The sequence below is a fragment of the Trachinotus anak genome, unplaced genomic scaffold, assembly GCF_046630095.1.
Source record: "Trachinotus anak isolate AG129_WGS33_773 ecotype Australia unplaced genomic scaffold, CSIRO_AGI_Tana_v1 ptg000011l, whole genome shotgun sequence".
Classification (NCBI taxonomy): Eukaryota; Metazoa; Chordata; class Actinopteri; order Carangiformes; family Carangidae; genus Trachinotus; species Trachinotus anak.
Genome location: NW_027273862.1, coordinates 6,802,113 through 6,827,354, shown reverse-complemented (window position 1 = coordinate 6,827,354; position 25,242 = coordinate 6,802,113). Strand labels below are relative to the sequence as shown.

The following is a 25,242-nucleotide window of genomic DNA, read 5'->3' as shown; positions in this document are numbered from 1 at the left end:
CTTTACATGAAAAGATTAAAAAAGACAGCTTTATACCTGGAGTATTTATTTGGTAAATAACATTAAAAATAGAAACATTTATTTAAAATACATGCTTAACATCAGAAAAAGAAATAAACACATCTGAACTCACACTGAAGGAGTAAAACATATCAAAGACTGTGTGCAGATCAGCAGCTTCAATGGTGACATCAACACAGCAACACTGTTAAAAGGCCCTATCAGTTCATTTCTTCTGTCTTCCAAATGTATTTCCATCTCGATGACAAAACTGACCACCCACAGGTCGCAAGTCACTGAGCGATCAATGGCTTTCAGCAAAGACCAGGTACACTGTCTGAACAGCCCACACAAGCTGTTGGTTATTGGATGTTCGGTCGTGGTTTGAGTATAAGTTTCCCCGTCTGTAAGAAGACAAAATAAGACAAGTTTTAACAATTTTATATGAATACAAGCTGTATAAAATCTCACAATATTACTCACATCATCACAGGACATGTTGTATTCTGCCAAGACTGTCCGACAACGGGCAGCGATACTGAAGTGGCAAAGGTCAAAGATGTTAACCAGTAAGCCGAAAACGTGAACAGAAATGCATCACTTATCAAAAAAAACAAGAACAAGTACCAAAACATTCATTTCTTACATACACTGCACTTTTTGGTCAATGGCTGAGGTTGGATCTCTAATGCATAAATGTAACAAAACATGCTGCTTGATATTAAGCGAAATAGACAAAGGATACATTGATGGTGCCACAACTCGTTTGTGTATACCAGCAAAGAAGAGAGCTATTAGAGTGATGCAGCTGATGGTGAAGAAGGGATGGTTCCACAGTGATGAAAAGAACGAGACCTGCAGAACAAGAGGAACCAAGCAAAATCAATCAAATCATCCTTTACAGGGTCATTTTTTCTGCTTGGAACTAATTCTAACACGGGGAGGACATGCAAAAATCTAGCATTAAATAAATAAATAAAATCACACTGCAAAAAAGTTTTTTGAAAATTCACCCACATTAACTCTCAAACTGTTTGCTTTAGAATGATTATTTATTGTCTCAATATTGTAATTCACAGACATTAGGAAAACAACTGTCATGTTTGCTATTCTCAGCTATATTTTCAATAACAAGACGATAATGTATATTTTGTTGGTGAGGGAGTTTCTACTGAAAGGGACATGTCACTCTACTACTTATCGACCTTCACTGGCTACCCGTGGCCACCTGAATCAAATTCAAGTCACTAATGCACAGTGACTTCTGGCTCTGCAACCATCTACTTGAACTCAATCATACAGGCTTACACTCCTTCTTGGTCACCATATTCCTCCAAGGCATGTTGTCTGGCATTGCCATCTCTGCACACAAGGCAATTACAGTCCAGACTATGGTTTGTTTGTAGTTCCCCCAGTGGTGGAACAAGCCACCAAATAAGGCATCCCTCTCTATTTTCTATAACTTCTCAAAAACTCATCGCTTCTGAGAGCACCTCCTCTCTTAACACCCTAACATGCCCAACTGGCACTTACTGTGCGCTTTCATTACCAGAGACCTGTACTACATAGCAAGTTCAACATACCCAGGATATTGTTTCATTATCTGGTTTGACTTAACCCAGCACTGACTGTCCTGGATAACCTGTACTATGAAGCTGGTTATCAACTAGTTCAGGTAACCGTGGGTTTACCGATCCAGCTACAAGCATGTACATCTGAAAGAGGCAGAGTTTTTACTTATAAGCAACATCGTCAGAACCACGAATAGAGTACTTAACATGATATGAGAAAGAACTGTGATACCTGTCAGTAACTTTGTAACATCCAAACGTGATAAAAAATTAACACTAGACATAATTTCCAATTGTTAAAATCAGAATAAGGATAAGTGCATGAATTATTACGTTTCTTACTGAGGTGTGTCTGATGAGGTCAGCCTAACTGAAATGTTCATGTATAATCATGTAAATATTTAACAGTGTGTGGATCCCTGTTGTAATCAAAGACATCAGAGGTTTAGTTTTTATTTCCAGTTCTGATCACAGAGTCTCCTCATGTTATTCTGAGCTGCAGTGATGAAGAAGAAAGTAAAGGCATCATCACTGTCAGGAATCCTGTTGGATTAAAGTATCTGTGTCCAGTTAAAATGAAGCTATGAGAGTTAGTTATTTTAGACAGTTAGTTATAGTTATTCAGTGTGATGAACTCTCCTTTGTTTGTTAGAAGCTCTATTTTTAAACCAGAGAGGACACATGAAAAGACTCAAGCAGCAAAAAGAACCAACCGATTTATATTAATATCTACTGCTCATTATTATTTATCACTTAATTGTAAACTCTTTTGTTCCAATGGGTTTCCTGTAGAAATGATGATTCCATTTTTCCAGGTATCTGATTGGTCAGTAGTTGGGCTGTTGACAAGTTTTGATCTTATCATCTGAAGTTAACCTGCCCCAGAGCAGGTTAGAAGTTCAGCATAAGTTACCATGGTGATTTACCCCAGAAAGAGGTGAACCACTGTTGCAGGACTGAAATAAAACCCTGATTACCTCAAATCGTGCATCATAATACAGGCCTCTGATCTCTTTGCACTTATTGAATAGATGTAGTACAAGGTCTCCTTCTGCACTGAAGCTCATGTGATGTCCCTCATTTGTAGGTTGCTTTGAATAAAAGCTGTTTGTCAAAAAAGTGAATGTGAATGTAAGTGTACTAATACATACCTTCTGCGTGTCGGGGTCTATTAACCAGTTCCAAGCCCCAGTAGCCGTACAAACAGACACCACTATCAGAATCACTGAAAAGAGACAGGGGATGGGACCCAGTGCAAAAACATGAAATGTGTTTCACCACATCAGAACATTTCAGGCTCAACACTGGTGATAACAGGTGATACGTCTTTAAGCTGCAATTATATCTGCGACAACTGCTGCATTTACTGTATATGTAGGGAGTTAAAGCCTCTTGTGAAGCTTTTGTTTGATAGTCATCAAATGTATGGTTGAGGTGAGCAGAAATACATACAATATTGAAATATTATGGCGAATAAATATAACATGTGAGCCACCACACCTTGTCTGCCATGGTTATGACAATCACCACGAACAGTTACTTACTTCTCCACCTGCCTGTTGCTGGTTGCAAACAGGAGACATACTCTGTCAGTCTTCTCTCAAACGCCTTCAGGTCTGAAACATAAACAGGCACATGAAGGCACAGTGTATCTGGACCTACTAACGTGGCTGTGTAACATATCAGCTTTCTCTTTTCAGTTCTGTCCAGTTCTATCTCTCCTCATGTGACTTACACCGAGTATTTACATTACTAGGTTAATGTTAATCTCAGCTCTGAAGCTCAGTATGTGTCAGCTTGTATCTAAGCGGTTACTGAAGTCCTGAATACGACTGGTACATATACAAAACGTTTGCTAACGTTTCACTTAAAGACTGTTTATGTCACATTGACTGCTGGCAAAACTTAGCTCGGACAATAGAAACTAACAAACTTAATAAGTAATGCAAATATGTGCTTTCTAAAAACTACACAAACGAAGGACTGGAAGCTAACTGTCAGTTAAGCTAGCAAACATGCTAAGTGTCGACATGAGACTAGCCACCTCCAACGTTGTGCCTAACTTTGTCATCGCTTTTTAAGACGCTTGTTTTGAATCCTTTCGGCGGTTACAGCCACGAAGCTAAATCAAACCGGGGGACATTTAAAAAGAAGATAATTTAAGTTGTTCTCGATGTTGGTTACCTTCGGCCTGTTCCAGGGAATTCATGTCTGCTCCCAGCAGCCTGCTGTTGGCTGTGCCACCGCTTCCTTTCCACTGACTGACAGGCGGAACAAACCAATCAGCATTGGCTGTGCGCTGCTGTGATTGGATGTAAACCAACAAAGGGAGGCACCAAATCCCGCCCCCCGCCCTCTGGCCCATTGACAAGCCTAGACCGGATCCGAGAGGCTGGATGGCGCTGTGTTTAAGGTGCCAGTCCAAAGAGAGCTGAATTCACATGAGTTCCCTGACCTCACCTCTTTTTGTGGCACATAACACTACAAACAGACACATAATTTATAACAAATAACAAAATATATGCAAACAAATGAAAAATAGCCTTACAACCCAAGATATTTCAGAGGGAAGAGGGTAATAATTATATAATAATTGCAAAAAAAAACTACAAATATACAGTTCAAATATTCTTATTAATGAATAAAAGTTTAAACCCACTTTACATGGAGTTTGAGAGTTCAGTTTGTTAGACATTCGGCTAAGTTGTGGATGTGGCTGTATTCACACAGTAGGACACAGTATTGATCATTTTATCTGTTTAGGTAAAAACATATGTATGACATTTTTAATGATACTTGGAAATTGGAAAGCAATTGTACAATTGTAATTGGGCAAGGATTCATGAGAGTTGATTTAACACTTGACCCTGTCTCATGGTGACTTACCAGAGCATCTAGACAAGCTCAATCAGTCAGAGCTAACAATATCCTGTGTGATCGGTTACATTTTCTTCATCCCATTGTAGGTTTTCATCACTCTAGTTTGCCGATTACCGTTGGTCCCATCTGTCCATAACATTTCATTTCAGAATCCCTTTCTTTACTTTCCTGCAAACTTCATCCTGGCTTTTATATTGTTGACACATACTCAGGCACACTCAACGTGGAAGTGAATGAAATAGCATAACATATTTAAGTCCTGTTTATTTGTACTCCTTTCAGTCATTATAAAATGGCATCTTTAATATTGTACAAAACATTCAAAGCACTATTCATTTTTTAGATTGACAATTCTTCAACTTGAAATTAACAGTTGTGATATCTTCCAGAATAATTTAAAACAAGACATGTGTTGCTTTTTCAGATTGTGTAGCAGGCTTTTTTATTTTCAATCTTCGGTTTCTTCTGCAACTTTATGTTGAACTTTTCCCTCAGAATTTGCTCTACCTCGTCATCTGGTATGTCCCTCATGTCTAAGACATCAACACCTTCCTCAGGTTTGTAGGTGACCTCACTGTAGGTCCAGCCAATCAGGGCTCTGAAGCCTGTGGCTGTTTGCAAAGAGATGATGGATTTATTGGTGAACAGTGAACTAGGATCTGTCTGAAGTGTGTGGTTTGTCTCAAAGAAGTGATCTGCCTCACGAGGCACCAAGGTGAAGCAGTAGATCTTCTTTGTTTCCTTCCTGTTTATCAGGCTTGAATTGGCAAACTCTGGATTGACAACCTCTGGCTTTCTACCGGTCTTCTCCAGCACCCAGACGTCCCCCGTGTCGATGAGACGAAAGACCCCCGCTGCCTGAGGTTGATCCTTTCCAGATATGAGCTCCAGGGGCTCTCTCACTTGGGAAGATACTCCAAAGCTTACATCTGTTATGTAAGCCTTTCCATCAATGACAACCTTGTTGATGAGATGAGATTCAAGAGGGCTGAAGTCATTGAGGGTACTGTTAAACACCCTGGAGCCCAAGGTTGTAGTGTTGTAGCCCATTTCCCTCAGCACCCAACCAAACAGAAAGTTGTTCTCAAGGCACCAACCCCCACGACTGCTCCTCACTATCTTATTGAAAATGACCTGGAGGTCCATGATGATCCTCTCACCGCAGTGAATGCTGAGGTTTTCAAATGGAATTGACATGACGTGTTGTTCGTGGATCAGCTTCAGTGTTGCAAGATCCAGTTTTTCATATGAGCCATGGAAACCAATTCTTTTCAAGTACTCCTCCAAATTCATCTTGCCTGTAAAATGTAGGAGATGTGATGGTTTTATAGCACTTGTCCACCTTTAACACAGTTGTACTCAGTTTTGCAAACTCATCTCAATAGTCTCAAAGCTGAAGGAGACTTTGCCTCCCACATAATTGAGAGAGATTTAATGATTAACCAAGGATCGTAGAACTCCTGAAGTTACTCTTCAAATCAGAACAAATCAAATAACTCACCACTCATCAATCAACAGATCAAATCGTTCACAAAGCTGATTTTTCAGTGCACTCAATGCAAATTAATAAGTACGCCTTAATGCTTGTATTAAATAATATAAAAATAGTCATACTCAGATGTCAGAAACTCTACATATATGAAGTTTGAGACTTAAAGAATTTCGCAACAGAAAATATGAGGAAAGTGTGTTCAACTTTACCTTTCATTTAGATGGTGCCAGCAATCAAAATCATGTATTCTGAGGACAGAGTAGTTCTAGGGAGCCAAAGCTTCCCCACAAAGAAACTGCAACTCAGCTATATCTTCCTAGAGAGTCTCCAAGCCTTAAAGGGCTGCGCTTATATAGCCAGAAAAGCTATGTTTGGGCTAGTTGATGATTTGCCTGGGTAATCAGTGTTTGAGGTGTTGCTCCACAGCTGCTTCACTATGGGACACAGTTTAAAGGGAACAGACACCATTACACAGTAACAGAGGAACCCTTGTCCATTACTGTGTCTCAACTCGCACACTTCCGCACTCACCCCTGCTGTTTTGAGTGGATCACATTGACAAGTACGGCCACATGCAGTGCACTACAAGTACCCGGATGGTTCACTCAAAATGCTACATAACAGAAGGGGAGGGACCAGGGACCATCAACCTCTTTTCAAACCAAGGAAAATGTGTCTAAACTCCATGTCAGGGGCACACACAGGAAAGTAAAAAGTTCATTTTCAAGTCAAGAGAGCAGAACAGCCGGCAGTTTGGCGACGTGTCGCAAATGTCATTTCCAGTGAGTGCACAACAGCAGTGTTTGATGTGGGACATCACTACCCTGTCGAAATTCACACATTGCACTGGTGAGTATACTACGTACACAGTGTAGGCTACTACGTGTGAGTGTACTGACTGAAGTATCCAATTTACAGCACGTCTTGACTGACTGTGTTGGGCCTTTGCATAAAACAAAGAAGGGTAATGAATATTTGTTAGTTATTATGCATGTGGCCTTTAGATAACCTTAAGCTATACCTTTCAAATGAGACTACATACATTTTGAAAGAAGAAATAACACATTACTCGTGTTAGTAATGAAAAGTTGAACACATAACCAACAGAATACAGCTGTCTTCAGTTCAATACACTGAAGGGATTTGCAGCTGCAGCCTTATTTGGTTTTGTATGACCAGTAGCTTATGGTGGCTAACGATAGTTATTATTGGCAAACTTTAGATAGATAGATATCACTATTTAACAGACATTACTGAGTCAGTTAATTGATTATATGACTCTGTATTTGTGCTATTGTTACACAGTTTTTATCGTCCCATAATGGTAATTTGTTGCCAAAATGGCTGATGTTTGGCCAAAGTTACATTGTCTCATTCCAAGGAACCTTGAGGCCAAGGTGACAGCAGCACATGCAATATGAAAATGTCAGCTGCTCTGAGCCACATTAAACCAGTGCAAAAGAGTATAAATATTTGGTGTCACATGGGACATATAAGAGACAGCTGTGCTGTTGGGTGTGGAGATCAGGTGACTGGCAGGACATCTAGTGGACTGGTAAAGAATGGCAAGGATTGGAAATTTCCATAGAAATTGAGGGGTCTGTAGGGAAAGTCTGAATGGCAGAGGGAGGGGGCAGGGACGCTGAACGTGCCTCCATGACAACATTTCCTTATTTTAACTTCACCTATGGTCCTGTCCTGTGGAGTATTTCTACAAACCGGAAAACAGTATAGCAGACACTACCTCACTCTTTCAGTCAGTCAAGCTCACCCCAAGCTCTGCTGACCCCTGATGCATGAGTGTGTTTAGGTGGTTGATTTTCTACACTACTGACCTGTTGACATCTGTGACTATAACATGTGTTCTCCCCCAAACAGAGAAACACACCGTAGATCAACATATAGAGACAAGGAGGGCTGTGTGCACAACTACCAGAACTAAGGATTTTATGTACATCCACATAGGAAATATTAAGAAAAGTTGAAGTGGGTTTAAATTATTTCAATAGGACTTCCCTAGCAGTTGTCCACACATGGTCTTCAAATGTAGTCACAAGAAAAAACACAGCTGAGGTGACTCCAGCACTGATCTATGATGAGACCTGTCAAGAAGGGGATCTGAGTGTTAGTCAGGGAGAGGTAGATGCCTTCTCCTCTTGATTTTGATCAGGAAAATTGGACGAATCAACCAATACACAAACCTACGTGATAAACTTCATTATACAAAAAAATAAAAATAAAAAGTCACTAGCCTTTAATTTTTTCTTTTATATAGGACTCATTCTGACTCTCTCATCATGAAATTCATGTTTCAGAAGAAAAGGATACAAATGTTTGCAAGCATAACATGATATATAAGTGGGGACAGTGAGTATATATATGAGACTAAGTCAAGGACATCCAGGTTAGCATTAACATATGACTTGATAAGTTTAAGCTTAACAGATTGTAATGGTATAAGCAAGTTAAGACAATACATAATAATGGCAAACAACAGGTTGATGTTCTTAGACTGAAAACAACTTGTCCTTGGCTGGTCACAGGACACAGGACCCAGGGCACAGCACTGACCAGAAACCCCCACATCGTAAAACGGCCCTAGTGTGTTTCTTCTACCACTCACTCCCTCTAGCAGGAAGATTAATATACAATTCATACAGAGGTCTATTCAAAACTAAATTGTTTTATTGAATAACTAAATATAGCAAATTATTAACATCACTATCATTATCATGACTTGGATCATGAGCTGCTCTTTTCTCTCCAAACTTTCATCATCACCTCACTTTTGTATAGATTAAAATTGGTTTCATTATTTCATCACTCTTTGAATCATGTTTAGTGTACAACCAACAAAGTTAGGTTTCTTACAGCAATCTTCTGCAAACTGTGCCTTATTAAATACAAAAGCATCAGTGAATGACATTATATTATTCTTGACATGCTTTTACTTCTCTCAGTCCTAAAACAATTGCATAATTTTCATTAACATTAAATTCGAAGCATTGCTAAGTTTTGAAATAAATGACTCTTCAACAAGCTGCTCTTCCTGTTCAGCCATGAAATCAACACAGGTTAAGACATGTTTGAGGACAATTAAAGAAATAATAATACATGTTGTTTTTCAGAGTGTGTACCATGATTTGTTGTTTACAGGCTTTAGCTTGTTGCTTAGCTTCACATTGAACTTTTCCCTCAGAATTTGCTCTACCTCGTCATCTGGTATGTCCCTCATGTCTAAGACATCAACACCTTCCTCAGGTTTGTAGGTGACCTCACTGTAGGTCCAGCCAATCAGGGCTCTGAAGCCTGTGGCTGTTTGCAAAGAGATGATGGATTTATTGGTGAACAGTGAACTAGGATCTGTCTGAAGTGTGTGGCTTTTATCAAAGAAGTGATCCGCCTCACGAGGCACCAAGGTGAAGCAGTAGATCTTCTTTGTTTCCTTCCTGTTTATCAGGCTTGAATTGGCAAACTCTGGATTGACAACCTCTGGCTTTCTACCGGTCTTCTCCAGCACCCAGACGTCCCCCGTGTCGATGAGACGAAAGACCCCCGCTGCCTGAGGTTGATCCTTTCCAGATATGAGCTCCAGGGGCTCTCTCACTTGGGAAGATACTCCAAAGCTTACATCTGTTATGTAAGCCTTTCCATCAATGACAACCTTGTTGATGAGATGAGATTCAAGAGGGCCGAAGTCATTGAGGGTACTGTTAAACACCCTGGAGCCCAAGGTTGTAGTGTTGTAGCCCATTTCCCTCAGCACCCAACCAAACAGAAAGTTGTTCTCAAGGCACCAACCCCCACGACTGCTCCTCACTATCTTATTGAAAATGACCTGGAGGTCCATGATGATCCTCTCACCGCAGTGAATGCTGAGGTTTTCAAATGGAATTGACATGACGTGTTGTTCGTGGATCAGCTTCAGTGTTGCAAGATCCAGTTTTTCATATGAGCCATGGAAACCAATTCTTTTCAAGTACTCCTCCAAATTCATCTTGCCTGGCGTGCCTGTAAAGTACACAACATTACACAAACTGATGTCACTTTCTAATAAGCCACCATCAAGGCATAGCTACCGAAGGGTTTATTTCAATAAAACAATTGATTAAAGCTTATTAAATCTTCCTTAATTATGAACAGACAAGGATGCCTATGAATTTACCAAGTTACCAATTGCACTTAATTTAGCAAATTCACCTCAGCTGTAACTTAAGTCTTAAAACAACTACAACTTCTCACAGTTATTTTTCAAACATGCTGACATAGTTATTGGCAATATGCAGTGGAATATGTATTAGCAGCGTTCAACCTTTAACTTTACTGTTGTGTGTTAGTTATATGGGAGAGAAAAAACAAAACAAAACGTAAAAAGGAATGCGATCTATTTTCTTAAGAGCTCCAAGCTGCATGAGCTGTAGCTGTTCATTATAGAACATAACCCCTGTTCCCCTAAACCATTACTGAGCTGTGCAACTTCCTGCAAAACACTGACTGACGACATCATGGCCTCACACTTCAGCCCCTGAAGGAAGCTGGGAGTATGGCCGAGCTGCCTCCTCGTCCACCCGCAAAGCGTCGCCACATGTCGCTCAGTAGTTTTTTCATCACCCGTGAGGAGCGTGAATAACACGGAGCCTTTACCCGCAGTCCGGCCTGCCTGCAGCGCTGCGCCGTCGGGGCACTTCACAGACAGTGACACGGTCAGGCGGTGTCCCGGGAGAGAGATAAACAGCGACTCCCAGTTGTTTGGGTTCCAGTGTCGTCGCTAGAGGGAGCTTTAACATTCAGATGCATGATAATCACTATTTTCCTTCAGGAATAAAAAGCAAACCCAATGTATACCAAACATGCTTACAGAGTCAGTTTACTTTGTTTAATTTTGTTTTCTTACACAGCTTTGAAATGATAGCGTGGGGATGGTCAGAGGGTTTAGAATTATAATTCCTGCATCAATAACAGGAGGATTGTAGCTGACTCCTCCCACCCTGGACTCAAACTCTTTGAGACACTCCCCTCTGGCTTCTTCCCATCTGCTATCAGCCTTAACAAGAAGGCTGGAGAGCCCCACTGTCGCTGACCCCCCTGACCCTCAACTGCACCAATCACCAGAAAAAAATTCCTTGTATGTGAAAACGTACTTGGCAATAAAACTGATTCTGATTCTGATTCTGAATAATCAAAGGTTAAACGCACAGTATCTAATTATGACACCACCCTGACATACTTTACAGTGACAAAAAAAAAAGGAGTAGTTTTCTAATTATTTTTGTGAAATCAATCACAGGTGCAATTTCTTGTTACTCTAAAAGTGTACAACATTTAATATTAAGGGGGACGTCAGTGTCAGTTGCCAATTTCCAGTTTTCACAATTAGAACATGTCTGTGTGCGTAAAAAGGTACAAAGACAACAAAAGGCAGGTGGCATCAGGTGAGTGCGGTGCAGTTCATGAACAATACCATCCAGCATGTGAGGATGAGCCTGTTTTCGTATTAGGTGTATGTGTTTTCGTGTAACTGGCACCTCTACTGGATAGCAAATTTCAATACATTAAAACATTGTTAAAGATCTCCGCTTTTATTCTGAAGGCACAAGGTGCATACCTTAAATATGAATGTCAGTGGCAGGTCGTATCAAGCTGTCGTTTGTGAGGTCATAACTTCCGATTAAAACTTTCAAAGTAAAACCGCACTAACGAACACATTGTTATAACCGCTGCTGACCCGTACAGTGGCCTAAGAACTGGTGAGGCACATTTAATAGTTATGTAAAAAAACAAACAAAAAGTAGGTTAGTAGGTAGGTTAATAGTGGGTTACTTTTTATTCCAGAATTAAGATTGATCAAAGCATGTGTCTGAATGTTAAAGCTCCAAACAACTAAAAGTCACTGTTTATCTCTGGGACAGCAGCTTCACGCTTAACTATCACCTTTAAACCGACAGCACTGAGCTGCAGGTTGCGTCACAGTTTTCAGGTAAGAGGTTATTCAAGAGGTGATCTATAAGTTAACGGCTGCTATAAACTATTGGGGTGACTTTCCTGAGTGTGATCAATATGATATGGAGCGACCTTGCTAATCATTGTTTACAACTTTGGCAGAGACACAGATTTGTATTGGTTAATGAAAACAGGGGTTTGTCCCACAGTAACTTCTGCTATGGGTTTGCGCCTCTCAAGAAAGTAGTTCGTACTTCCTTCACTTTTCATATACACTCACTAACTTACATCGTGAAGTTAACTTTTTGAGACATAATTATGAGAAATCGTCATTGTTTCAGAGATGACTCTGCAAAATTAAGTGCAATATGTAACCAGTGGATTATTGGTGCTTAAGATTCATTGGCATCCTTGTGCATTAATACTTAAGGAAGGAACTTTAAGAAGTGGTTTTATTTAAATAATCTCCTCAGTAGCTAGAAAATGATATCAGTTCATGTAATGTTGTGTATTTTACAGGCAAGATGAATTTGGAGGAGTACTTGAAAAGAATTGGTTTCCATGGCTCATATGAAAAACTGGATCTTGCAACACTGAAGCTGATCCACGAACAACACGTCATGTCAATTCCATTTGAAAACCTCAGCATTCACTGCGGTGAGAGGATCATCATGGACCTCCAGGTCATTTTCAATAAGATAGTGAGGAGCAGTCGTGGGGGTTGGTGCCTTGAGAACAACTTTCTGTTTGGTTGGGTGCTGAGGGAAATGGGCTACAACACTACAACCTTGGGCTCCAGGGTGTTTAACAGTACCCTCAATGACTTCAGCCCTCTTGAATCTCATCTCATCAACAAGGTTGTCATTGATGGAAAGGCTTACATAACAGATGTAAGCTTTGGAGTATCTTCCCAAGTGAGAGAGCCCCTGGAGCTCATATCTGGAAAGGATCAACCTCAGGCAGCGGGGGTCTTTCGTCTCATCGACACGGGGGACGTCTGGGTGCTGGAGAAGACCGGTAGAAAGCCAGAGGTTGTCAATCCAGAGTTTGCCAATTCAAGCCTGATAAACAGGAAGGAAACAAAGAAGATCTACTGCTTCACCTTGGTGCCTCGTGAGGCAGATCACTTCTTTGAGACAAACCACACACTTCAGACAGATCCTAGTTCACTGTTCACCAATAAATCCATCATCTCTTTGCAAACAGCCACAGGCTTCAGAGCCCTGATTGGCTGGACCTACAGTGAGGTCACCTACAAACCTGAGGAAGGTGTTGATGTCTTAGACATGAGGGACATACCAGATGACGAGGTAGAGCAAATTCTGAGGGAAAAGTTCAACATAAAGTTGCAGAAGAAACCGAAGATTGAAAATAAAAAAGCCTGCTACACAATCTGAAAAAGCAACACATGTCTTGTTTTAAATTATTCTGGAAGAGATCACAACTGTTAATTTCAAGTTGAAGAATTGTCAATCTAAAAAATGAATAGTGCTTTGAATGTTTTGTACAGTGTTAAAAATGCCATTTTATAATGACTGAAAGGAGTACAAATAAACAGGACTTAAAATATGTTATGCGATTTCATTCACTGCCATGTTTGCAGGTCCAGAGTTGAAAAGTAAGTCAAATACCTGAGTATGCCTCAACAATATAAAAGCTAGGCTGAAGTTTGCAGGAAAGTAAAGAAATCTTTAGAGTTTTGAATTGAAACATTATAGACGGATGGGACCAAGGATAATCTAAGACACCATGAGGTGATGGGATTTATGGTTATTCTCTCCATATATGTACAGCATCCAATATTACTATTATAAATATACAAAGTATTGTGCAAGTGGTATTAGATTGAGAAAGGTGGACTGAACATTGCTATGACACGTATAAAGACGAGCCTGGTTTTATTATTTTGTTAAGTAAATGTTCTAATTAGTACTATGTGTTTTCGTTTAATTGGTACCTCTATTAGATTAGATTAGAAAGATCTCCGCTTTTATTCTGAAGGCATGATGTTCATACCGGAAGTTCCACTGTTGGGGGCAGTGCCCATCAAGTTATCGTGTGTGAGATTAAAGTTTCCGATTACAATTTTCAAAGTAAAAAGATCACTGGCGAACCCTTTGAGAAATTAAAATGCAACGCTTGCAATCACTTTTGCAAAATAGTAAATATCATAAAATTCTGACTTATAAATTCTACAATTACATGTAAATCGCCTGATTTTTAAATGCTGTGGCGTTTTTCAAGCAAAACCAGCTGCCCATCAGTTAATCATCACACTGGAGCCTGCATTGTGAAGGTGATGTCGCTTCACTTCCCGTCGTGCTCTGCTTCGCTGTCCGGTCACTCGACGCAGGCGGGCCGTGATGACGTAACAGAAAGCAGCGCCGCACCGAGCCAGGAAGTGCACACCGGTGCGATATAATACATCCATGGGTGCGATCAGTGCTGAAGTGGAGTTCTGAACAAGTGACATTCAACAGATATTTTACTCATTTTCTACCCGGCTTACGTAGAGGTTGGTACCGACGGTGAATACGTGACCTTAAATACTTTGGAGTACAGGCTGTGCATTTATATAAAGTACCGTCTGCGCATGTCAGAAAACACTACTTTGTTGCAGAGTTTGGGCGTGCTGAATGAACCTGGTGTGGTAGTTTCTAAGATAGGTAGACCGCGGTACACATGTGGCGCAGTATTTACGGAGGAATAGTGTTAATGCATTCATCTGATTCTATAAAAACATTTAAAAACTAAAGTACAGGGTTAGCGACCCAGCATGCTGACTGTAGGTGAGGTAACAACGTATCTTCCTGCTGTCTTTCTTTCGGCCTGTAACTTCAGAGTTTTCACGTTGACGCTTTTGTGTGTGCTTTTCCAAGCTTATCCCTGTTTCCCTGATCACAATCGCTGCTTTCATAAACTCACAGATTCGTCCTCCTGCGATGGAAAATGCACATGCTGATACGTTTTTGATAACTGGGGGATGTGGCTACTTTGGTTATCGGTAAGAACTATTTCACATTGTTTATTGTTCAAGAAAATGAACTGAACCTTCAGTCAGTGACCCGCTTACACTTCGCCTACTGCACCTGGTGCCTTACCACAACAAGGTGGCGCTATTGCACCAGTTATCTCAGAGACTGGGCTCTGACCACCACAGAGCTGTGGTCGAGAAGTGGACATACGTGCAATTACTGCATTTTTGTCATTTGTCCTGTCAGATTTACAGCTTTATTCAGTTAAAATGGAGGACTTGCATTGAGTGTCACGGAGAATTGAATTCTTATTTTACAAACTGTTTGCTCCCGCAGCCTGGCGTGCTCCCTGCGTGAGAAAGGAGCCAGAGTCATTCTGTTCGACACAGCCCCTCCTGTCCAAGAAGCACCAGAGGACTTTGTGTTTGTGCGAGGTGATATACGCGACTATGCACAAGTTGAGAGGGCAGTAGCTGGAGTGGATTGTGTATTCCACATTGCCTCCTATGGCATGTCCGGCCGGGAGCAGCTGAACCGTCGTCTGATTGAAGGGGTGAATGTTCAAGGTACACAGAACGTCCTGAAGGCTTGTGTAGAGCACGGAGTGTCCAGGCTGGTTTACACCAGCACCTTCAACGTGGTGTTCGGAGGCCAAGTGATAGAGAACGGCGATGAGAGCCTCCCTTATCTACCTCTCCATCTTCACCCTGACCACTACTCCAGAACAAAGTCCCTGGCTGAGATGGCCGTGCTAAAAGCTAATGGAACAGCCTTGAAAGACAGCTCAGGGGTGCTGAGAACCTGTGCTCTGCGTCCAGCAGGAATCTACGGGCCTGGAGAGCAGAGGCACTTACCCAGGATAGTGGGTTACATTGAGAAGGGGATCTTCAGGTTTGTTTATGGTAAACCCAGCAGCCTGGTAGAATTTGTCCATGTGGACAACCTGGTGTCAGCACACGAGCTGGCTGCAGAAGCGCTGACCTTAGAGAAGCAGCACCGCTCTGCCGGCCAGCCCTACTTCATCTCAGACGGCAGGCCTGTCAATAATTTTGAATTCTTCAGACCTCTGGTCGAGGGTTTGGGCTACCCCTTCCCCAAAGTGCGTCTACCTCTCTATCTAATTTACTTCTTTGCCTTTCTCACAGAAATGATTCACCACTTCATTGGCCCCTTCTATAACTTCCAGCCACTGCTGACACGTACAGAGGTGTATAAAACTGGCGTGACACATTACTTTAGCATGGCAAAAGCTAAAGCGGAGCTCGGTTATGAACCCCAGGAGTACAGCCTGGAGGAGGTTGTACAATGGTTCAGATGCAGAGGCCACGGGAAAAAATCTTGCAGCTCTTTCCTTGGTCGATTTCTACGAGACGTCCTGTTTGTTGCTGCCTTTGTTGCTGTGGCTCTCTCTTTTCTTCCAGTTGTTGGCAGCCGATGAGAAGCTCAAGCAAAAACATCGTTCTGATATTTTCCAAAAGATGCTGTATTAAGACTGGCTCATAAATACCTTGTTTACATATTAATGTATGTGATGATCCATTCACACATTTTATTCCAAAGTGGCCATTACTGACAGGTGCTTCAGACAGAAAAAGCAGCTAAGACCAAGTCCATGAAAGCAAAAAAGTTTCTCAGACTCTACATTTTTAACTGAGAGCCTTCCCCTGTGATACTGTGATATCTATTACATGTGAAAATAACCGTATAACCTCTGTACCTTCATTTCTTAACTCACCATTTTATAGTTGTCACTTTCAGAAACGCTCTAATCTCTAGGATTGATAATTACTTAATACCTGCCAGTGTGTTAATCCTTTCTGTGGAACTGTATTACAAGGAAGAAAAACCAAGAAATGTTCTGAAAACTGTAATGAATAAAACTTTACAAATCAAATGCAGTTTGTTTTATTTTAAAGTCAGAAAGTTCTGGACATGTTGTGATTTTTAAACTTTAAGATGTAGTAGCCTGACAGCATATGCTGGCATACACACACACACACACACACACACACACACACACACACACACACACACACACACACACACACACACACACACACACACACGCCAGACAACCATTCTTCCTTTTCTGAATGACGACCCACTTCATGTCCCCTTGCAATTAAACATGTCATTATTATAATAACATGTTACACCCAACATAACATTGGAATGATTATTTAATAATTCCTTTGATGCTCTTTATGCTTTGGACATTTTTTATAAAAATGGATCATGTCTTTATCTTCAGCCCCTCTGACTAAAAAAGGTGGATAAACTTCAGTTTTAAATAGCTTCGCCCTCCATAATACCAAATCACTGCATCTTTATTCTTGGCGTGCAAGTAGTCGGGCCAGGTGAGGCGTGCTTTGTGTGGTATTTTAGTCTGCCTCGGCTGAATGCAGACGTCCCCTTCTCTCTGAACTATTCTCTTTTCAGAGCCGGCAGCCCCTTGCTGAGTTGGTCGCAATCATTGTTTCTCTGCAGCATTAACCACATTCCTGAGAGGCGCAGCGCATCCTGTCTTCATCCCCGCATTCCTTTTACGCAAACGAGTCCCCTGTGTAAAACGGTATTTTATTTAGCTTTCCGCCCGCCCAGTGTTTCCAGACTTATATACAACGGATATTTGCGTCGTGTGCGATTATCCAGCCTACTTTAATTTCTGGCTTAGTGACCGCAAGAGAAATCTGGAGGAAAAACCAACAAGGGGAAATTCCTCCGCGCAGCGCGCCATTGACTGTAAAGACCTTTCAACTTAACAAAAACTGAAGTTGACAAACGTATCCCTGTCGGCTGAAGCTGTGAGAAAGAGTTGGTTTTTCCGGCCAAGGGGGCAAAGCAGGAGAAGACGATGCGGCACACGGTGGAGGTTTCTGAGTCCGTCGGCGGTTTTCTGTAGATGAGCGACGGCTGTACCGCGGCGTTTTGTTTTGATTTCCATGTGAAATGCAGTTAGCGCTCCGCGGAGCTCGCTAGTGTGGCTTGCGGAGCGGAGCTCGCCCTCAACTTGTTCCTCGCCTCGGGAGCGCAACATGGAGCACTATCAGGACGATCTGGGGCTCCGGGCCAGCAAACTGGTGGAGGACCTCTCCCTGTACGAGGCATATAAAGACGGGATGTACAGCTCGAGGAGAGACTTGGTGATTAACCCCGATTTAGACTTTTCGGCTCCGGCAGTAGCAGAGCATAAAAGTAAGCCGATGAACGGCACCTCTGTGCTTCACCAGCAGCATCACACCGTGGAGAACTTCACGTCGGGAAATAAAGTGTACAGCGCGGCTCCGGTGCGCCCGGTGAGCTGCACCCGGACTGTGCCTGTGGATTTCTGTGCCCCTCAGAGGGACGCGGGCCACAGCGAGGAGGGCTGCTGCACCAAATCCGAGGTGGCTCTGCCCTGCTACACGGGCGCGTCCGAGAGGCACAGGAGGTACTCTCTGGAGGTGCAGGGCCACAGGTACAGCACCGGCTCCGCTTTCGACAGCGTGCCTCTCAGCAAACCGGTGGCTCTCCCCGGCAACAGGTGCAACAGCGTCTGCATCACCAGCAGCCACGACGGGAGATACAACGCCACCAGCCCCCGGTCCAGCCTGGCATCCTCTCTGTCCTCCCAGGAGCAGAGCAAGCATGCCAGCCCGAGGTCGAGCGTCAGCAGTCCGCGCACCAGCCTGGTGGTACCGGGTCAGGACAGGTACACAAGCCCCCGGTCTAGTCTGGTTCACTGTGAGGGCAACGCTGTCCTCAGTCCCAGATCCAGCTATGCGAGCACAGCCAGCGACACGAGCAAACACTCCAGCCCCCGGGCCAGCCTCAACAGCTGCGACTGCTGCAGCAAGCCCAGCAGCAACCGCACCAGCGGCATCAGCATGGGCTACGACCAGAGGCACGCCAGCCCCAGGTCGAGCACGGCGAGCCAGTACTCCTTCACCACCAGCCCGAGGTCCAGCTACTCTGACTCACGGTACGGGCCTGTGGTCAACCACGACCTGGAGGGCGCGATTTTGCACGCAGCGCCACTGGCGAGTCCTCGGTCGAGCATCTGCAGCCAGGACGGGAGCGCACGACCGGGCACCACCGCAAACTGCGTGGTCAGCCCCCGGTCCAGCATCTCCAGTCACAGCTCCAGAAGTTCCCGCAGCTCCAGGGGGTCTATGAGCACCTACCCTGATCTGCAGCTGCCCTCACCCAGGTCGTCGATGCTGGGGAGCAGTTTACATGAGGACACGCTGCTACAGGAGTTTGGAGACTCCAACGGGATCCAAAATCGCATCCATCTCCAGGGGCTCTCGGCGGTGCCTGAGCCCCAGCAGCAGTCAGCGCAGACGGGAGGGACTGCGGAGATGACCGCGGGGTCGCCGTCATCGTTTAGCTATGGGATGTCCTCAAAAACAGCGTCCTCGTCCCAGAGGTTTAAGCTACCTTACCAGGTGACCCCCAGCCGAGACAGCGGGCCAAGCCAGGCGGAGAGGCGGCTGGAGGCGCTCACCCTGGAGCTGGAAAAGGAGTTAGAGATGCACATGAAAAAGGAATACTTTGGTAGGTGATGTTAATTGCAGGTTTGTTTTCAATTACTCCTGGGAATCTTCTTTGAAACTTGCTGTTAGGCACGACTAGAAAAACCAAAGGTTTACTGAGCACTTTGCCAATTACTTGTACACACGGACCACTATAGGCCTGGCATCAACGAACAGAGGACTGAGGAAGATGTGTCGTTTAAGTGCTCAGACATGCGTTGCCTATGAACTGTGGGTACTTGATTGGTGTAAAATAACTAACCTGGTCAAAACACCTCAGGTCAGACAAACCAGCATGTTTTCATCTGGCATAAAGTTTCGCTCTGGCCCTGACTCATTCCCCTGCACTGCCTCTGATATCCCAGGGATGTGGGACATTCCTGCAGTGTCTCTTTCACAGACAAAAAAAGCTGAAGGTTTTGGTCATTTTCAGACAGAACAAGTCCAAAATTATGTTTTCAGCTGAAAAGATCATAATTTCCCCCTGTTTTATTGTATTCCATTTAATATGGCACCAAGTAAACAAACATGTAGTAGTCTTAACAACATGATTTGGTGGCATGCAGGGATGGTTTATTTATAGGTTTGTCATCCCTGCACGGTCTATTTGCAAGATGCGAATGCTACATAACCACTAACAGGTCCCTCTGTGGCAGATAAGAGTGGCTTTGCAGGACAATACTAATTTCTGTCTTGGCAGAGCTAAAATTTGCACAGTGCTGCACCTCGCTGAATGGAACCTTCTGTTCTGCCAGAGCAGACACCCGGAGCTGTGTGGTCTGGATCTGTTGAAAATGCAGTTATCCTCTGGAGCATGGAGTATAGATTGTGGTCAAGTGCTATTTGAGAGTGACGGTAGGGATGTGAATCGGACACTGGGGGCCATGCAGACTGAAAATGTTTGACTTCACGGTATCTGAAAGGCATTTTGAAAACATTTGCTGGTTGAAGTTTGACTTCCTCTTTGGATTTAGGCGTTTTAAAGATTTTTTTTTTTTCCTTTTCAAGAATTGAACATTGTGGTGTGTTTCTGTGATTTATTTTAGCCCACATAGGTTTGCCTCACCAGCAGTTACACAGCTACAGAATGGCTGCTGAGGAAGTTGCTGTCTACCTTTTGAATTAGCAGCCAGACAAATGGCTAAAGCCGGAGAACAGTGGCTTGTTTTATAGCCAGCGCACTTGCTCAGAGTGAGGCTCAGACAGCTGTTGATTTGTTCCAGAGAAGCAGGTGAGAGGAGGATGGAAGACAGGGGGGAAAGATGAGGAAGACAGCAAGGGGAGGAGGGTGTGTGTGTGTGTGTCTGTGTGTGTGTGTGTGTGTGTGTGTGTGTGGGGTGGTGGTGGTGGTGGGGGGGGGTTAATGGAGAAAGAAGCAAGAGGGTGGAAATAGAGATGGAGAGAGAAAGGAAAGGGAGGGAGAGAGAAGAATGCAGTCAGATGCTCCTCACACCGAACCCAATAGAGACAGCTCTGTTTCTGTAGCGACAGTGGAGAAATTGATCGCCAGGGCTTTTTCTTCGGGGGGGGGGGGGCGGCACTGCCTGCCAGTGTCCCACACTGCTGTGCTCTGCTCTGCCGGCTGGCCCTTGTGTGGCCTCTGTTTGTTGTGGTGGCGAAGGAGCTGTGAATCAACAGCTGGTCCGATACAGGCCTGCAATTGAAGCAGCAGAGTGAGGCCCACCCCACCCCTTTACTTCCCCTCCTCTCCAACTCCGCCACCACCACCACCCCGCCCTGACTCCCCCGCGAAGCCCTTCATTAACCAGCCAGTGGGGAGTCGGGCAACACCAGACACTTGGCACACGATCTTGGCTGGCGGGCCAGACATAGTTGGTGGGGGTCAAGTCTGATCACCTGCCCAGAATTATAATGGCAGTAGTCATGCACATGCCTGACACACACACATGCTGACTTGTGGACAACAGCACACTGGCCTTGTCTGTGTGTGTTGTGCTGCAGCCTCCCTTTGACTCTGAATATATATACTGTGCACAATTTGCAGCTGACTTGCGATTAGATATAAATTTTTTAAAGTCTCTCTTTAAGTTTTAAGCCTCCATGATACTCTGATGTGTGAAATACTGTGAAAAGCGAGAACCTCTCTCCTGATGAAGTATTGCCAGGCTTTGATGCTGGGAAAGCTGTCTGTTATTTATGATTTTGTCCTGGAAGGAAATATTAACCCGTGGTAACTGAATCACTTTCATCTTTTTATAAATTTAACCCCCTGTTTGTTTGATTTACGTCTCTCACGTAACCTGCTCATAACTCCGGAGGTTGGTTTGATATTGTGCCATGAGGAGTCAAAGTCACACCGAGTGGTCTTTAAAGTTTGATGAATCAGGCTGTGCAAACCTTCTTAAATCTCCCAGCGCGTTCTGTGTTGTTTACGGTGATGGCAAAGAAGTGGTGTCAAGTATTATTGTATAATTGATATATTCTAATCACACATTATGTCACCATTACATCAGAAAGATCTTGATGCTCCACATTAGCATAATAACAAGCCTATATTGAGCAGTACTGCTGCTAAAAACCAAACAGGGCTTTATCTTAACAATAGTGTATGATTTCCAAGGGAGCAAGAGTGTATGTGCATCAAGAGTTTTTATTTTTAACTCAAGATAACAAGACCTTTCGTTGCCACATGGACATGTTATGAAATGGACACATGAGAGATTTCAGCATCCTGTTTTTAAACGAATGACAAGAGCGCTTCAGAGATTTCCTCACTGTCCTGTAAAATGATAACCACATCCTCACTCACAAGAACCTTTGGGGCTTTAAGCATGTGTGGAAATCATAACGCATCACAGTTTGACTCTTACGACTGATGTTGGTCCCTATTTGCAGTTGGTTAACTCCTGAGAAAGCGAGTTCCCATGGTTATAAATTCAATCTTGACAGACTTTTTAGCACATGGTGTATAGTTTTGAAGTGAGTGCAGCAAAGTTGAAACCAGAAGGAGTATAGTAAAGAAGATGAATCAATGTAGCCGTATAAATAAATCATACTTTTTCAGTTCAGCCGTTGGGTAGAGAGTCAAAGCCGAAGAACCATGTCAGTATTGGCATGGCCATAGATTAATTCTGCGAGAAAGAAATAAAAATAAGATCTAAGAAAAGAGGAAGTTGGCTCTGTAGACAATAGCACTTGAAACCAGCTGGATAATTGTGCATAATAATAGACACACATGGTGACATGAAGCTTTGAGCGGTAAAAAAATCCTGCTATCTGGGGTACACAACTGTCTCATCTCTCACACGTCCAGTAAAACGTTGAGGTTGTTTGACTGAAACAGATACACCACTGTCATATTTCCGTCATCATTCTTGTCCACTAGTCGTCGACTGTGTAATTCAAAAAATGAGTGACTTGTTGCTTGTTGGCATTTAGACAGATGTGCAGTGAGCTGGACATACCTGGTTGGTCCATTTGAAACCTTTTTGTCAAGGCTACATAATGGACTCAGTGTGGCGAGGAGTCCATTATGTAGTTTGTTTAAAACAAAGAAATCACTACACAGAGAACATACTGAAGTAGTGACTAACATTTCTGTCGCGCCATCAAAAAATATAGCTTGTGTTTTGAGGGCAAATCACAAGACTGTGCAAGACTGTATTTTACTCCACCTATCTACAATAAGCAGTAACACTGTTTTTATCTTTATTAATCATGATTTTTCTATGATTTTATTATCAAATGTAAATCAATATCAAAAATTAGATTCTCTGACCGTAGTATGGTGTCCTGATGCAGTGACAGAAAAGGAACAAACAGATCATTTGAAGATGGAGGAAGATGCTCAGGGGCCTGTATCATGAGGTGAATTCAGTCTGACACTGGTTCTGTTATATCTGTTAAATGCTAAGCTGCTGTTTGCATGCAAAATTTATTGGGAGCCAATGGTCATTGTGTTGATAGTTTTGTAGTAAAAAGGCTTTATTTATTTTTTTATTTATAGTCATCGTATAATTGAGTCTCTGGCAAGATTTTCTGTTTACAAAGTGGCCTCATATCCCCCCAAGTGATGAATAAGACACAGATAGGTTGCCAGACACACTCTCCCAGTCTCATCAGGGATAAAAGGATTTTCAAAGAATTAATATAATGCAACAGTAAATGATTCATTCATTATTGACGGCTATTATCAGTGGACTTCATGCTGTCTGTTTGGAGGCCCTGTTTTCACCCCAGATAGGCTTGTTTTTTCCCCACTTTGTTTACTATCATAGACTTTTATTTTGGTAAAATTGTTTTCATCAGTTATGATCATTGAAATTTTACTTGTTCATTCTTATCACCTGATTTGTTCTGTTATCTTTGTTAAGTGCAGGAGTACAGCCACGAGTCAGGAAATGTCAATATTTGATTTTGATTATGATGAAATTAATTTGTACAAACGACTCTGGTTTAAAGGGAAGACATGTAACCTTTGGATGGTTTTCCTGTACCCTTGTCCTTTATCTGTTATTTTTACAATGTCACAGGCTGCACTGGAGGTGTTATGAAAGGGAAATTATTGCCTCAGATAACCAGGGAATTCCACGATTGCGTCACAGAAGGCGTATCCTTGCCCTGAATCTGTCCTGAGACGTGTGTGTATTTTAAAGATAAGTAAATGTAATAATCTGTGTATGGGAGGAGGGGGTGTTCGTGTGCAGCTCCCATGTTGGGATCTTGTGAGATCTTGTGTCCTGTAGGCAGTGTGACCCTGGACTCACCCCACCCAGGCTTTGACCCTGCACTCCCTGAGGAATGTGACCCTGGTGGAGGTCGTATTGTGCGTGAGAGTTTGGAGATTGTTAGTCTGCTTCTTCCAAATACTTTTAAGCCACTGTTTTTTTTCCTTAGTCTAGTTTCTTCACCAAAGGTCACAGTACTTTGTGTGGTCGGTTTAGCTCAGGCTTACGTGCAGTATTCACGTACCTGTGGGTAGCTGGGTCACTCATCCAGCATACAGTCTGTCGTTTGACTTTTGGGGCAGACTATCAAAGTGTATTTCTCATTAATAATCCCTGACAACTTCTGTCAGGGTTCCCCTTAGCAGGACAGGTGAACCCCACTATCACCAATGAAACTGTATCCTGACCCTCTGACCTGCATCTTTCACTGTAGAGAACTTGGGTGAGGAACGTTGCTGCGCAGGTGGCAGCAGCCGACATGCAGCCTTCAAAAACTGACATATCAATATTGTTCTGGTTTTAGCTAGCATGATGGACACGAAGGTCATCATTGTCATGTTTCTGAGATTCGGGCTTCTGCATTTATGGTTATTTTACATAAGAGGTTTCTGTCATTTTTGTTCACGTCGCTCGGTTGGAAAAATATGATGTCACTTATTTCTGGACAGTTTAGCAACACTTGAATCAGAATCTGATCACTGTGGTGGCTTTTGCTTATGTTGTCAGCACTGTCAGTCAAATCTGATCACACATCACCAGAAGGTGATTATGTAGTTATTTTTGTTTTACTGAGAAAGTTACTGTTCTCTTGTTTTCAGGGGCCTTAAAGCTGGTTTTATATATTTTACAGAAAAAAAGGAAGAAATTCTTTACAGACTTTTTTGTGGCTACATTTAATGTTGCTAGTTGGGGATGGAGATGCACTTAGGGAGCTTGGACTCATGACCTATTTCTAAAATCCTGGTAATGGCTCGAAATATAATAAGATAGAGGAGGAAAAAGCACCATCCTTATCTGTAAAGGCTCTAAAACAGGCCACGAGCTAGTTGAGTGTTCATTTATATGCAGTGCAAATGTTTCATACTACAGTACAGCCCAAACTTATGACATGCAAAGACCAGAATACACTTACAAGTCAATTCAGGCCGTAAAAAGGAAAAGCACAGAAAGTTTCCTGAAAAC

General features: G+C 42.8%; 6 protein-coding genes across 8 annotated transcripts in view; 3 read left to right on the top strand and 3 right to left on the bottom strand.

Annotated features, from left to right (window-relative positions):
• Positions 1 to 29: 29 nt before the first annotated feature.
• cnep1r1 (CTD nuclear envelope phosphatase 1 regulatory subunit 1) lies at positions 30 to 3,889 on the bottom strand. The gene is made up of 6 exons (XM_071489475.1): positions 3,756 to 3,889; positions 3,116 to 3,187; positions 2,723 to 2,796; positions 746 to 855; positions 484 to 538; positions 30 to 404 (listed from the first exon to the last, which is right to left on the bottom strand). The coding sequence occupies exons 1-6, from the start codon at positions 3,778 to 3,780 to the stop codon at positions 363 to 365; spliced, it is 378 nt and encodes a 125-aa protein (XP_071345576.1). The 5' UTR covers positions 3,781 to 3,889; the 3' UTR covers positions 30 to 362.
• A 347-nt stretch (positions 3,890 to 4,236) lies between these two features.
• Positions 4,237 to 6,316, bottom strand: LOC139627802 (arylamine N-acetyltransferase, pineal gland isozyme NAT-10-like). The gene is made up of 2 exons (XM_071488918.1): positions 6,153 to 6,316; positions 4,237 to 5,749 (listed from the first exon to the last, which is right to left on the bottom strand). The coding sequence occupies exons 1-2, from the start codon at positions 6,157 to 6,159 to the stop codon at positions 4,872 to 4,874; spliced, it is 885 nt and encodes a 294-aa protein (XP_071345019.1). The 5' UTR covers positions 6,160 to 6,316; the 3' UTR covers positions 4,237 to 4,871.
• Positions 6,317 to 8,180: 1,864 nt separating this feature from the next.
• LOC139627803 (arylamine N-acetyltransferase, pineal gland isozyme NAT-10-like) lies at positions 8,181 to 10,705 on the bottom strand. Of its 2 annotated transcripts, none has more exons than XM_071488919.1 (2): positions 10,588 to 10,705; positions 8,181 to 9,954 (listed from the first exon to the last, which is right to left on the bottom strand). In XM_071488919.1, the coding sequence occupies exon 2, from the start codon at positions 9,938 to 9,940 to the stop codon at positions 9,068 to 9,070; it is 873 nt and encodes a 290-aa protein (XP_071345020.1). In that variant the 5' UTR covers positions 9,941 to 9,954; positions 10,588 to 10,705; the 3' UTR covers positions 8,181 to 9,067. The 2 variants fall into 2 exon arrangements, with proteins under 2 accessions (XP_071345020.1, XP_071345021.1); XM_071488920.1 differs by having other exon boundaries at positions 10,459 to 10,593.
• A 1,671-nt stretch (positions 10,706 to 12,376) lies between these two features.
• On the top strand, positions 12,377 to 13,404 carry LOC139627804 (arylamine N-acetyltransferase, pineal gland isozyme NAT-10-like). Its single transcript, XM_071488921.1, has one exon. It carries the CDS (start codon positions 12,408 to 12,410, stop codon positions 13,278 to 13,280), a length of 873 nt encoding a protein of 290 aa, XP_071345022.1. The 5' UTR covers positions 12,377 to 12,407; the 3' UTR covers positions 13,281 to 13,404.
• Positions 13,405 to 14,244: 840 nt separating this feature from the next.
• On the top strand, positions 14,245 to 16,752 carry sdr42e1 (short chain dehydrogenase/reductase family 42E, member 1). 2 transcript variants are annotated; one of them, XM_071488915.1, is made up of 3 exons: positions 14,245 to 14,398; positions 14,811 to 14,887; positions 15,195 to 16,752. In XM_071488915.1, the coding sequence occupies exons 2-3, from the start codon at positions 14,826 to 14,828 to the stop codon at positions 16,294 to 16,296; spliced, it is 1,164 nt and encodes a 387-aa protein (XP_071345016.1). In that variant the 5' UTR covers positions 14,245 to 14,398; positions 14,811 to 14,825; the 3' UTR covers positions 16,297 to 16,752. The 2 variants fall into 2 exon arrangements, with proteins under 2 accessions (XP_071345016.1, XP_071345017.1); XM_071488916.1 differs by lacking the exon at positions 14,245 to 14,398 and adding an exon at positions 14,405 to 14,672.
• A 610-nt stretch (positions 16,753 to 17,362) lies between these two features.
• The window catches only part of wtip (WT1 interacting protein), a 29,440-nt gene continuing 21,560 nt past the window's right edge, over positions 17,363 to 25,242 (top strand). Inside the window, exon 1 of the mRNA XM_071488816.1 lies at positions 17,363 to 19,394. Coding sequence (XP_071344917.1) covers positions 17,894 to 19,394 — 1,501 coding nt within the window. The 5' untranslated portion in view covers positions 17,363 to 17,893. The remainder of the gene's footprint in view (positions 19,395 to 25,242) is intronic.

Bases quoted from the DNA above. Each gene is read 5' to 3' on its own strand.
- cnep1r1 (XM_071489475.1), bottom strand. From the start codon at position 3,780: ATGAATTCCCTGGAACAGGCCGAAG. The intron at 3,188-3,755 runs GTAACCAACATC...TTTATGTTTCAG, and splicing joins TTCCCTGGAACAGGCCGAAG to ACCTGAAGGCGTTTGAGAGA. The intron at 2,797-3,115 runs GTAAGTAACTGT...GTCTCTTTTCAG, and splicing joins AGCAACAGGCAGGTGGAGAA to TGATTCTGATAGTGGTGTCT.
- LOC139627803 (XM_071488919.1), bottom strand. From the start codon at position 9,940: ATGAATTTGGAGGAGTACTTGAAAAGAATTGGTTTCCATGGCTCATAT.
- LOC139627804 (XM_071488921.1), top strand. From the start codon at position 12,408: ATGAATTTGGAGGAGTACTTGAAAAGAATTGGTTTCCATGGCTCATAT.
- sdr42e1 (XM_071488915.1), top strand. From the start codon at position 14,826: ATGGAAAATGCACATGCTGATACGTTTTTGATAACTGGGGGATGTGGC. The intron at 14,888-15,194 runs GTAAGAACTATT...TTGCTCCCGCAG, and splicing joins TGTGGCTACTTTGGTTATCG to CCTGGCGTGCTCCCTGCGTG.